The sequence below is a fragment of the Podarcis tiliguerta genome, assembly GCF_965153285.1.
Source record: "Podarcis tiliguerta genome assembly, chromosome: 18".
In the NCBI taxonomy this organism is placed as follows: domain Eukaryota; kingdom Metazoa; phylum Chordata; class Lepidosauria; order Squamata; family Lacertidae; genus Podarcis; species Podarcis tiliguerta.
Window position 1 is genome coordinate 9,009,649 of NC_139551.1, and position 12,957 is coordinate 9,022,605.

At 46.0% G+C, this 12,957-nt stretch overlaps 1 protein-coding gene and 1 long non-coding RNA gene across 3 annotated transcripts in view; both read right to left on the minus strand.

The window, feature by feature from the left end:
• KDM4B (lysine demethylase 4B) overlaps positions 1-12,957 on the minus strand; it is a 200,640-nt gene that overhangs the window by 31,046 nt on the left and 156,637 nt on the right. For both annotated transcript variants that reach the window (XM_083421415.1, XM_083421416.1), the window contains exons 12-13: positions 11,905-12,025; positions 5,663-5,841 (exon numbers count right to left, since the gene is read on the minus strand). In XM_083421415.1, coding sequence (XP_083277541.1) covers positions 5,663-5,841; positions 11,905-12,025 — 300 coding nt within the window. The remainder of the gene's footprint in view (positions 1-5,662; positions 5,842-11,904; positions 12,026-12,957) is intronic.
• Positions 1,753-5,656, minus strand: LOC310668680. Its single transcript, XR_014506788.1, has 3 exons — positions 4,434-5,656; positions 3,505-4,051; positions 1,753-3,007 (listed from the first exon to the last, which is right to left on the minus strand). It is a non-coding gene; the product is annotated as an uncharacterized lncRNA (long non-coding RNA).

The window sequence follows — 12,957 nt, forward strand, 5'->3', positions numbered from 1 at the left end:
TTCTTCCCTTGCAAAAGACAACACTTTTTCTTTGCTCCCCATATTTTGGCTTGCTTGCGTAAATGCAGGGGATTTTCCTGAATTCACGGCTTCAAAAAATCTGGAGATGTGTCCCTCTTTGTTGCACTTGAAGCAAACCATTTTTCTGGTTGTAGCCTTGGCTCTCCTTTGGGACACATAGTTGAGTCACTGCGTCTTACACTGCTGGCTGAAGAGTTTGCTCTTTTCTCCACATGTTCCTTTTCGGGTGCCCAATCGCATTTCCTAGCGTTAAGTTTGACTTATAACCCACGAGAGTTGCAATTGTTTGAAATTTAGGTCCTGGTGTCCCCAGGAAATTGCAAACTTTCTGTTCCTCATCCATTTTGTCTTGTGAAATTTCTAGTTTTTCAATAATTGATAGGAACACTGTCATGTGACTGTTGGTCCTTCTTGGATTCAAGCTTTACATTAAATAAATCTATCTTTTTTAAAAAATAATATTTTATTAAGATTTTCACATAAGAAAAAAGAAAAATACAAAAATAAAAAGAAATAAAGACAATTCAATTTTCATAATATATCTTGCGTTTGCTTATTTCCTGGACCTCCCCACACCTCCCCTCTCTGTATTCCAGTTCAATTATTTATTCAGCAAATCCCTTCCCTCTCCCTTATCCTTATCTTAGTATATTATACCTTTAGCTTTTCGTCTATTAACCTTCCGTTTTTCCATATTCCTTCATCCCATTGTTACTAAAAACCCTTTAACCTCGATCCAACATCATTCTAACATTCATTAATTTTATAATATTTCTGTAAATAGTCTTTAAACTTCTTCCAATCTTCCTCCACCAACTCTTCTCCCTGGTTTCAGATTCTGCCAGTCATTTCCGCCAACTCCATATAGTTGGAGTTACCTTCATCTGCCATACATTAAATAAATATCTCACCCAGGCACGGCGTGAATGCTTGCTTGCTAATCAAATGCTTTTTGCAAATTTTCAATCATCTGAGCTGATACGTCACCACTCTCTGCGTGAACCACTTGGGCACCTGAAATACCATCCAGAATGATAGACCCTGCCAATTTATTCTGCTGCTCCTACTCCTCTGAGGCTCTATCCTCAATGGATTTCTCTTTCTCAATACATTCTAAAATACCTTTCATATCATATTTGGCTTCTAATCATTTTTTACACTGGATGAAATTGCTTTGTGCAAGCTTAGGTAATTTGAAGCTTTCTTCAACAACAGAATTCCTGCTATCCATTTCATTTTAGAAAAATGAAAAAAGAAACCCCCTCCCCAATAAAAATTTGAAAAACTGCCATAAATAGAACATTCTCAAAATCTCCAAAAGGAAAGTAAAATTATCTAAGCCTGTTTCCTAAAAATCCGAAACAAAAAGCCAAAATCCTTAAAAGGAAAATTAAGTACCGTATTTTTTGCTTTGTAAGACTCACTTTTTCCCTCCTAAAAAGTAAGGGGAAATGTGTGTGCGTCTTATGGAGCGAATGCAGGCTGTGCAGCTATCCCAGAAGCCAGAACAGCAAGAGGGATTGCTGCTTTCACTGCGCAGCGATCCCTCTTGCTGTTCTGCCTTCTGAGATTCAGAATATTTTTTTTTCTTGTTTTCCTTCTCCAAAAACTAGGTGCGTCTTGTGGTCTGGTGCGTCTTATAGAGCGAAAAATACGGTATATTTTTATCTTGCTGTTCTGCATTGGAAGAGCAGGTCGAGAAAGTTTCTTACAACAGAAACAAAAGCTCCATGTGGCAACTAGGAAATAAAACACGCAAAAAATGTTTTTTTTCTGGTTAAAAATCACTTTTGAAAACCCAAAACTCTGCAAAATACTCTTACAACTACAGTCCTTAAATCTGTCATTTACTAACTAGCATAGATATGTATTGTTATACTTATTTCACTGCTTCCAGATTGGATGGCTGCAATGCACCGTCCAGCACAGTACAAAATGCAGCTGCTAGAGTATTAACTGGGACCAGTCAATAGACATGCATCTTGTCTGTGTTGAGAGACCTCTGCTGGCTCCTGATCATTTTAGGAGCCCAATTCAAAGTGCCTTCAACCAGCCTTCCCCTGCATGATGATCTCCAGATGCTGTTGGACTCCCAACCCCCATAAGCATGGATAATGGTCAGTGATGATGGGATTGGTAGTCAAACGACATGTCTGTGGCACCAGGCTGGGAAAGGCTTGGGACCTGTTTATCTAACAAAGTGTTTGCTTCTGCATCAAGCCAACAAGCCCTGTAGTAATCTTTGGAGGCATCTGAGGTGAAGCAGGCAGCAACTAGAGAGAGGATCTTCTTTTATGTGGCTACTCGGGCTTATGGAATTCTCTCTTTGGGAAGTCCTGCCTGACACCTATGTACATATCTTTTTAGCACCAAGCAGAGATATTTTCATTTTCAGTTGCTTTTATTTCCTGAGGAGTTATAGACACTGGTTTTATTCAGCTTATTTACCCATTGTCATTTATTGGCTATTTATGATTTTTATTGTAAGCTGGTCTGTCAGTCACTGAGCTGAAGGGTGCCACAGAAATCCAATAAATAAAATGCGAGTGTTGTCTTCCTAGATCACACTGATAGTCCATCTATTCTAGCTCCTGTTCCCAGCAGTGGCCAACCAGAGGTCTCAAGACAGCTCACAAGAGGAACATAAAAACACTTTGTTTGCTCCCTGCATTTGGTCCCTTGAAGTGTCCAGAGGTTTTTTGGCCAGGCTCGGCTGGGGGTGGATGTTGACCCTCATGATTGAGGAGATTTATTACAGTAGATAGGCCTTTCCTCCTTGCAGCTTGCTTCCTGCAACCCATTTCCCTGCAATGTGTTATGATGTAGGAAGCGGGGTGGGGGGTGGGGGGGCGAGCACTGGGTGCAGCTAGGACTTCCTCTTGGTTCCCGTAGTTCCCACTTCAGGTGAAATGAACTTCCCACAATACTATATGATGCAGTGGGATTCCTTGGCAGGTTATCACTGGGAAACAAATTTTACATTAACCTGAAGGTAATCAGTTTACCTTCGTGACCCGGAAGTGTCTGCGGACAGCGCTGGCTCCCGGCCTATAGAGTGAGATGAGCGCACAACCCTAGAGTCTGGCAAGACTGGCCCGTACGGGCAGGGGTACCTTTACCTTTACCTAAGGGGACGCGGGTGGTGCTGTGGGTTAAAGCCTCAGCACCTAGGACTTGCCAATCGAAAGGTCGGCGGTTCGAATCCCCGCGGCGGGGTGCGCTCCCGTCGTTCGGTCCCAGCGCCTGCCAACCTAGCAGTTCGAAAGCACCCTCGGGTGCAAGTAGATAAATAGGGACCGCCTACCAGCGGGAAGGTAAACGGCGTTCCGTGTGCTGTGCTGGCTCGCCAGATGCAGCTTGTCATGCTGGCCACGTGACCCGGAAGTGTCTGCGGACTGCGCTGGCTCCCGGCCTATAGAGTGAGATGAGCGCACAACCCTAGAGTCTGGCAAGACTGGCCCGTACGGGCAGGGGTACCTTTACCTTTACCTAATCAGTTTAAGGCCACGGATAATCTGGAGGTCAAGCACAGATGGCTATTGCTGCATTCCTCTCCTTTTGGTTCCCCCTGGATAACTGGTTGGTTGTTGTGGAAGACAGAGCACTGGGCTCGGCTGGTCTTTGGGCTTCATCCAGCTCAATAAATGTTACAGCTATACCACCTCCAGAGCAAAGAGTTCTGTACAGTATTTTGGCTGGCCCATGTCCTACGTGGTCTGATTCCTAATGTACTTTTGAAACGAAAGGTAGTGATGATTCGATGCGGTGCATTTAGTAAGTGCTTAACACTTGGCTGTTGCCAAGAAAAAAAATAGCACACACACCCCGCCCCCGCAAACAGAACTTCCCAAATCTTGAAATGCCAGCAACCGCTTCCGTTAATCAATGAAGCTTGGACTGTGCCCAGAAAACATACACAAATATTATATGTTATTTACCCTGACGATAGGGAGATTAAACCCAACATGATGGAGAAAAGAGTGTTACATTTATCCTTCCAATTCCTGCTGTACAAAGTGAGGCATGAGCCCTAAATTGCATCCTTCAATTCAGTTAAAAAGGTAAAGGTAAAGGTACCCCTGCCCGTACGGGCCAGTCTTGACAGACTCTAGGGTTGTGCGCCCATCAACTCAAGAGGCCGGGGGCCAGCACTGTCCGCAGACACTTCCGGGTCACGTGGCCAGCGTGACATCGCTGCTCTGGTGAGCCTGAGCCGCACACGGAAACGCCGTTTACCTTCCCGCCAGTAAGCGGTCCCTATTTATCTACTTGCACCTGAGAGTGCTTTCGAACTGCTAGGTTGGCAGGCGCTGGGACCGAACGACGGGAGCGCACCCCGCCGCGGGGATTCGAACCGCCAACCTTTTTGATTGGCAAGCCCTAGGCGCTGAGGCTTTAACCCACAGCGCCACCCGCGTCCCTTTTCAGTTACCCGCGTCAATTCAGTTACCTGCCAATTAAAAAAACCAAGTTCTTCCACATCCTGCCATGGTTTAAAGATCAGTAGCTCTTAAATATTTTACTACCGATTGCCACCTGAAGGGCCAAGGAGATAGTGGTACTATAAACGGCTCCTCCTCTGAACAGCTGGAAGTCAGATACCTGTATGTAGGACTGACCCATAATATGACCATCTTTAAACAACTCCCTCTAAGGTGCAGTCTGCATGTGCAGCAGAAAAAGGCACTAGAGCACTGAGGGGGTAGACAGAACAATTTCTGATTACAGGTGCATACTTTTAAAAAATGCTTTTCAAACTTGCAGAAAGAAAAAACTGGCAAAGCGGGAGGAAGGCTGGGCTAGAACCTGACTGGCTGCCTGATATGCTAGTTTAGCATTTGCAGTGAAATTTCACACAAAGTAAATGGTATAACACGCGTACAATACAAAGTGGAGCAGCCCATCTCAATCTGACACGTGTCAAGAGCCAAGGCTGACACTGTAGATCCGTATGTTTGGGGGTGCTGCTGCTGCTTTGGCTTTAACGAGGGAGGTATCAGCAGGCTTGGGGGACCCCAAAGCCTGCCGAAGTACAACAAAGATTTAGGGGGGAAGGAACCCTATATGGGTAGAGAACTCCCCTGAAAGTGGCCACAGAATGCTCACAGGCTGTTGCTGGGGAAGAGTGGGGTTATGTGAACTGGAAGGGGGAAATGGTTGGGAAGGGTAATGGAATTGAGTATCCTGGGAAAGGCAGACTGGAACAGGGACATATTGCAACTTTTGGCTAATCAGGAATCAGATGACCAAGTGCCTATTAGTTTGGAAGCAAACTGAGGTCACCCACAAATGATATTGATGATATTATCATCACCACCACCAGTTCAACTGGAGGTGCATAATAATAAATCAAGCATACACCCATCTGCATAACTGCTGGCATGCAATGTGACCAAGAAGAAAGCTGCCATCTCAAACGCTGATATCAATAGATGAGACACCTACATACTTACTGTTCTCCACCCAAAGCTAGAAAGGTGAAGCATGCCAGAATTATGGTTCTTCCGCAGGGGACTTAAGAGCTTTCTAAAACCCTTACACACCTTTCTAAAGGATTACAGGTATTTAAAGAAATTGCTTGCTGATTGAGGGGACCTCGGGGTATTGTGTGCTTGCTCCTCTACTGAAGCTGCAGAATTACCTGATTATAGGGATAAAAGAGGGTGCAGATGGCGCAGTATGGCTCAGTCGATGCTGCAGCAGCGTTGAATCGCCTCTCCGCAGCAAAGTTGGGTGCTTTGTTTTTCCACAGCAGGGAAAGCAAGGACTTCAAGGGCTCAGGGTCACCAACATCCTCCTCACCAGAGAATGGGAGGGTTTCTAAAGAACAAGATGAGCAGAGAGAGAGAGAGAGAGAGAGAGAGAGAGAGAGAGAGAGAGAGATCAGGGTTAGGTAGAGAGGCAGGAACAATGACTAGGGATGGCCCACTTTGTAAGACCAATCCACTCAGCCACCAAGGAGACATGATAGCGAGTCACCCAAAAGCCAATCAATTAATGAAATAAACACACACACATTTTTTTGTAAACATGTACCTACCAAATAACTGAACACTAAGTCTAAATGAACTTTTGTTTATCAAAAATATAAGCTTAGACTTCTGGACCTACTCAACCTTAATGGCTGGTTAAAATAATTGTAAAAAAAGAAAATATAAAGTGAAAAGCAACCACAGTACTGCTATAGAGAAATCAGCTAGCCTTGGAGCAGTCCAACTCCAAACTATCCTAAAATGTCATGGAGGAGGCAGTAACTTTTCAGTGCATCAGAATAAGTTCTTATCTCCTCTTTGTCAGCTGCCTCAGGATCCATGTGTGGAAGCCATTACTGGCTACAAGCTACCTCTAGAATCCAAAACCGCATGTCTCTGAATACCAGTTGCCAGACAATAAGGAGGAGAAAGAGGGCCACTGACTTCATGTTCTGCTTAGGAAACAGGATGCTGGACTAGACAGACCTTTGGTTGAATTCTGCAGGGCTATTCTAAAGTACTACTACTACTACTACTACTACCAATAATGATGATGATAATAATAACTACTACTACTACTTCTTTATTATTAATATGCTTCCCATCTGATTGGGTTGCCTCAGCCACTTTGGGTGGCTTCCAACAAAATATTAAAACACAAAAACATTTAAAAACCTCCCTGTGCAGGGTTGCCTTCAGATGTCTTCTAAAAGTCAAGCAGATGCCTATTTCCTGGCATCTGATGGGAGAGTGTCCCACAGGGCAGGTGCCACTACCAAGAAGGCCCCCTGCCTGGTTCCCTGTAACCTCACTTCTCACAAGGAGGGAATTGCCAGAAGGCCGTCGGAGCTGGACCTCAGCTTCCAGGCTGCTGGAGACACTCCTTCAGGTATACAGGTATAACATGCACTTGGTTAAAAATTGAAGGAAGCAATTGGCACACTATCAGCCTGGATTGTTCGGCACAGAGTGTTGTTCCCCCAAACACTTCCATGCAGGCCTCTCATTTCCCAGCTTCCCTCCCCATGCACAGTGGTCTTGTCTATATCGGTAAGAGATGCTCAGTTCAGAAGTGCTGCCAATTCCTTGACGGGGAGCAGGAAAAGCCACAGTTTCATCTGGCCAGGCTTGACAGCTCTGTGACTCAAGCCCCTGAGAAGTACCAGTGCTTCATGACAATATCCTTCAGGTGGGAGGCGAAGCCTCCTGGCTAAGATCTGGCAAGCCAATGGGTAGAGAGGTGAAGCTATCACCAGAAACAGAAATGATACAAAGGATAAAAAAACTGCTGCCAGCTGTCACCTGCAAACCTCTCCCCTAGATGACTGTGGAGGGGCTGTGATGCAATCAATGTTCACTCCATTCTAATTGTTCAGGGGAGAGCTGTCAGCGAATAAAATGTCGATATCTTGAATAGATTCTGTGAAGGAATGGAAAAGCTAGTTTTCTGGCTGTTAATCTATATTGTAATGCAACCAGGGAGGTTGTGGTGGCAAAGTCAACGAAGCCTGATTGGCAGAGCTGTCTTCATGTCAGAGATAGGCAGGAGGGCTGCAGTCTGCCAGAGGTTCAGATGCTTAGGATTTAAAGAGAGCTAGGGCAATTCAAACAGCCCAGGAGAAGGATAGGCCTAAGAGAAGTGGAGGGCAGGGGAATCTAGAAGAACGAGGGAATGAATAAAAATCCAGAGGGACGCATCTGAGAGAAGGGCAAGGAGTAAGAAGAGAATGGAAGGAAGTATGCCCATGTAGTAACTTAAAGTGGCTAACCAAAGTATCTCTTCTGTGTCTCATGATGAAAACAGACTGTCAGGGAACTGCCATCGGAGCTGGAGGCGGAGAGGAGGCTCCAGAGGGATGGGGGAGAGGGTCCCAGTAGGGAGAGAGGCAGCCCATCCGCTGGGGAAGGAAATCAGCGTAACACCAGTGGAGAAGGGGGGCAGATGGGGGAATCGGAGAGGTGGCTCCAGGACTCTTCGCCGGAGACCAGCGCAGAGGGCATGGGTACTCCGCTGCCCACACCCACTTTGCACAGAAGACTTCCGCGCAGGCAAAGTAGGAGGAGACTGGGCGTCAAACAGATTCTATGCTGGAAGAGGTTCAAGAAACGCCCACTGACGGATTCTGCCAGCGACTGAGGCAGCCACGGAACTTGAGGCTGTCCAGACAGAAAGGGTTCAACCAGGCAACCTAGCCAGGAGCAACCCCTAGAACCATTACACAGACCATTGGGCTTAATGTGATAAGTTCCTTTTTCACAATGTATGGAAGGTAAGCTCAAATATGCTGGTTCTACTCTCTGCAATAGAAAAAGCAATGCAATTCTGCTTTGTAACTTGCAATCCTGTGCAGGAGAGACTTCTCAGTTTCAGGACCTAGCACATCAGCAAACAGTGAATACTTTCAGATATGCTAACTTTTCCTTAGCAGCAAAAATATCAGGTAAGAGGAAACAGAAAAAGAGGTATGGAGTATCTCCAGGCCCAAATAGCACTGGCTGAGAGTCAAATACCACCACGCTACTCTCCCCAGCAGAGAGAACCAATTCTCTGGGGTGCACAGCATGTGTGCCACCCACTGCAAAACTTATCATGGCAAATCCAGCGCTCCACTTTTCTACAGTGAATGAGGATATCATTGAACTAGATGTTCCTAGCTGCAGCCATCCCAGGGTGCAACTTCTGCAGAAACGGCAACATCTAAGCATGGATTGTCCCCAAACCAGAACTAGTTTAGGAGCTGTGCCTGTCCTAGCACCCAGAGCGGATGGGGAAGGGAGAGGGGAGAAAGGAAGTATTCCTCTCTTTGCCTGACAGTCCTGGTGACAGAGTAGGGCCCAACCTCTACCTAAAAGAGGAGATGGGGTTTCCTGCCTTTCCCTGGGAAACAAGGCATCTGCAGCTGGTCCTAGATCATGACCTCAGCAGAATGTGGCATGTAGGCCTTGTGTCATCCTAATGGGATGGAAGAACTTCCAGTGGAGTGATGCTACCCTCCTCTGCAGCCTTGGGCACACCACAATACCCACGCACCTGCCTGCAATGACAACCCAGCAGTGCCTCAGCCTCATCATCATATAAGTGCAGGTAGGTGCCCAAGGCTCTGAGGAGACCGTCACAGACCTTTGGGAGCACTTGACTTCCTGGGTTCCACTTCCCGTGCAGCTGCCCCACCCACATCTGCCCATGCTCCTTTCAGAGGAATCTATCAGCAATGTATGACTACCCTCCCCTGCCTGGACCAGAAGCGTTACAACTGCACTGCTCACCTGCAAATTAAATGTATGTACAGTGGTGCCTCGCAAGACGAAAAGAATCCGTTCCGCGAGTCTTTTCGTCTTGCGGTTTTTTCGTCTTGCGAAGCAAGCCCATTGGCGGATTAGCGCTATTAGCGCTATTGACAGTTTAAGGGCTAAAAACGGCTTTTTAAGGCTTAAGGGATTAGCGGTTTTGCTGCTAAAATGCTTTTAGCAGCTTAGCGCTTCAGAAAAAGGGGTTTTGGAGCGGGAAAAAAATTCAAAATTTTTCGTCAATTTTCGTCTTGCGAAGCAAGCCCATAGGGAAATTCGTCTTGCGAAGCGCCTCTGCAAACGGAAAACCCTTTCGTCTTGCGGGTTTTCCGTCTTGCGAGGCATTCGTCTTGCGGGGCACCACTGTATTTTTTCTGCCCTAACTCCCCTAAGCGGAAATGATGAGGGAAGAGAATAGATACAGGCAAATGGAAAAGTTTTGCAGAACTCCATCAACACCCTGTCCCTTGGCAGGAGACAAGGCCGGAACTGGAGGAGTCTCTCCCACGCATTGTGGCAGTTACAAATCTGATTAGCACAGCCTTGCAGATTCAAGCACTTAAGGATAATCCTCTTCACTGTAGGAGGGATGGGACGACGACATTTTGTTTCGAAGAAGACTTCAACCATCAGTTTGGACATAGGATAACAATGGCCCATTTCTATAGTCATAGGGAAGGGGGGCCTCTGGCTCCTGAGCACAGTCCACGCCAGGTGTGTGTCCATGTATGCACAACTGTGTGTCTGATCATGTGCTAAGAGGCATTTATGCTTCGCCCTGCCTGCTACTGCCACATCCCTGTGTCAGGAGCTACAAAGTTGTTCCTTTCTGATGCCCAAATTCTAAAAAGGAAGTCACTGGCCTGCATTGGCAGATAAAACTCCTGAAATGCTATGGCACCTGGAGGATTAACTGATTCCTTATGGCACGTGAGGTTTTGAAAGATACAGATGACTTGGTTGGATTTACTATTGCTAAATAAATTGGTTAGTCACTTTTTCTTGTCCAAGGCAACTCGAAGCAACTTATGAGCAATCAACCAAACAAACTAGAAACAAATCCACATAGATACATTAAAATCAAGGGGGTATGGGAAATTAATAAATCTCACCCACTCTAAAAGGCCACAGGTAGTTTAAGAGGCAAAATTATAGAGGAATTATAGAGGAACATTTCTGCCTGACAACTAAATATATATAATATGATGGTACCAGGTGAGCCTCCCTGTGGAAAGCATTCCACAAACAGGGAGCCACCACTGAAAAGGCCCATTCTTGTGCTACCACCCTCCAGACCTCTGGTGGAGGGGGTACAGGATTGTAGGGTCCATGTTGGTGCATATGGCGAAGAGGCGGTCCTTGAGGTATTGGTTCCTCAGTCAGCAAGCAGCCAATCAGACAGGCGAGGGGAAAACTGAGAGAGTCAGCATGGTGTAGTGGTTAAGACTACTGGACTAGGACTCGGAAGACAAGGATTCAAATCCCCACTTGGCTCACTGGGTGTGACTTTGGGCCAGTCACAATTCTCAGCCTAACCTACCTCACAGGGTTGTTGTGGGGAAGGGGAGAAGTATATACATCACCTTGGAGAAAAAGATGGGATAGAATAGAAGAAGAAGAAGTGTTTGGATTTGATATCCCGCCTTTCACTCCCCTTCAGGAGTCTCAAAGCGGCTAACATTCTCCTTTCCCTTCCTCCCCCACAACAAACACTCTGTGAGGTGAGTGGGGCTGAGAGACTTCAAAGAAGTGTGACTGGCCCAAGGTCACCCAGCAGCTGCATGTGGAGGAGCAGGGAAGCGAACCCGGTTCACCAGATTACGAGACTACCGCTCTTAACCACTACACCACACTGGCTCCCAGAATAAATGAATGAATAAATAAATAAATGAAAATATCATTCTGGTGGCCTTAAAGAGATGTACAGTGGTGCCCCGCAAGACGAATGCCTCGCAAGACGGAAAACCCGCTAGACAAAAGGGTTCTCCGTTTTTAAATGCGCTTCACAGGACGAATTTCTCTATGGGCTTGCTTCGCAAGACGAAAATGTCTTGCTATTTGCGATTTTTTTTCGCTCCCCACCCCCTTTTTCTAAGGCACTAAGCTGCTAATAGCCTTTTAGCAGCTAATCCGCTAATCCCTTAAGCCTTTAATAGCCGCTAATAGCCGCTAAACCGCTAATAGCGCTAATCCGCTAATGGGCTTGCTTCGCAAGACGAAAAAACCGCAAGACGAAGAGACTCGCGGAACGGATTCTTTTCGTCTTGCGAGGCACCACTGTACAGATGAACACTTAATAAAAAGAAACCAATATGTCCTTCCTCACTCAACAGGTTTGTATGCACAAGGTCTCACATTCAATCCCGGGCAACTGCAGTTAAAGGTTGCAGGTTAAGTGAAAGACCTTTGGGCTGCTGCCATATCCTGCAAGTTTGGACACCCAGGTGGGGATCCACTGGCTGACAGGAACAATACTATAACTATCTGTAGAGATCGAGAGGCAGGTGAAGACACACACACACACCCCTACCTCCACCTACCTGGGAATATTTCCACCAGGAAAGATGGGGGGGGGGGGTTGGACAGCATAGCTGGAAGGTGCTTGGAAGAACCTGTTACTTACCCTCATCACTGGAAGCTTCCTGTTTCACCACAGAAAGTGGGGAGCGTGTGGGCGGCTTGCCCAGTGGGTGGCGGCGACTTTTCTTAATCTCCATCTTCAGTTTGGAGAAAGTAGAAGTTGTCTGGCGGGGGGAACAACGACAAAACAATACAACCGTATTATTTCAATAGGTGTCAGCTAACTCAGGATGATGGAAACAAGGCGCATGTTACAGTGAAAAGCTTCAAGGCAGGTCAGCGCTACCCTTTGCCCTGTGGTGATACCAGGTCAGTAAAGTCCTGCGAGTTGGGGGGGGGGGGAGCATAGTCAGAGCTGTGCATCCCCTTATGCTACCAAAGCCCAAATTCCACAACAGAGCAATGTAAACTCTGAAAGTGAACGCAGTGTTTAGCAATTTTGCTTAACCCAGCCTGCTTCTGCCATGAAGGAGGATTATGGAACTACAGAAGTCACTGAAAGGACTCTTCTGCATTGTACATACGCTTTCAAGCCTTTCTCTGCTGCCACAAGGGCTAGAAACCTCAATCAAATCAAAGCAGAAGCCCTCAAGGCCCTGAATTCTACAGCAAATCCCTCCCCTTGCACAGGATTGCAAGATTATGTAACACATGTACCTTTGAGAAGGGTTACGGTTATTTTCTATATGGATACTCCAGCGTGAAAATTCTGAAGACCTTTTTAATGACATTAGGGACAGCATTTGGGCAATGAAAACAGCTAATGGGGTGTGTGTGAAAATTTTTCTTTTCTAAAAGAGGCTTTTAAAAGCAGGACTAGATAAGTATGTGACAGAGGCACTCTATTCAAAGAGCTACTAAAGAGAGGCCTTTCTCAATAGTGACACTCCACTTGTGAAATAGGCTCGCCTGGCACAAGTCTTGTAGTCTTTTCATCCCCAGATCTTTCTATTAAAACCAGGTTTTTTAGAACACTTGTGGTTTTTATAATCTGGGTGTCTCGGTTTAACAAGTCACATTTTATTGCAAAGATGTTTTTTTTTAAAAAATGGGCAATATCATCAAATTAAACCGTACTCAGTTATGACTAACACAA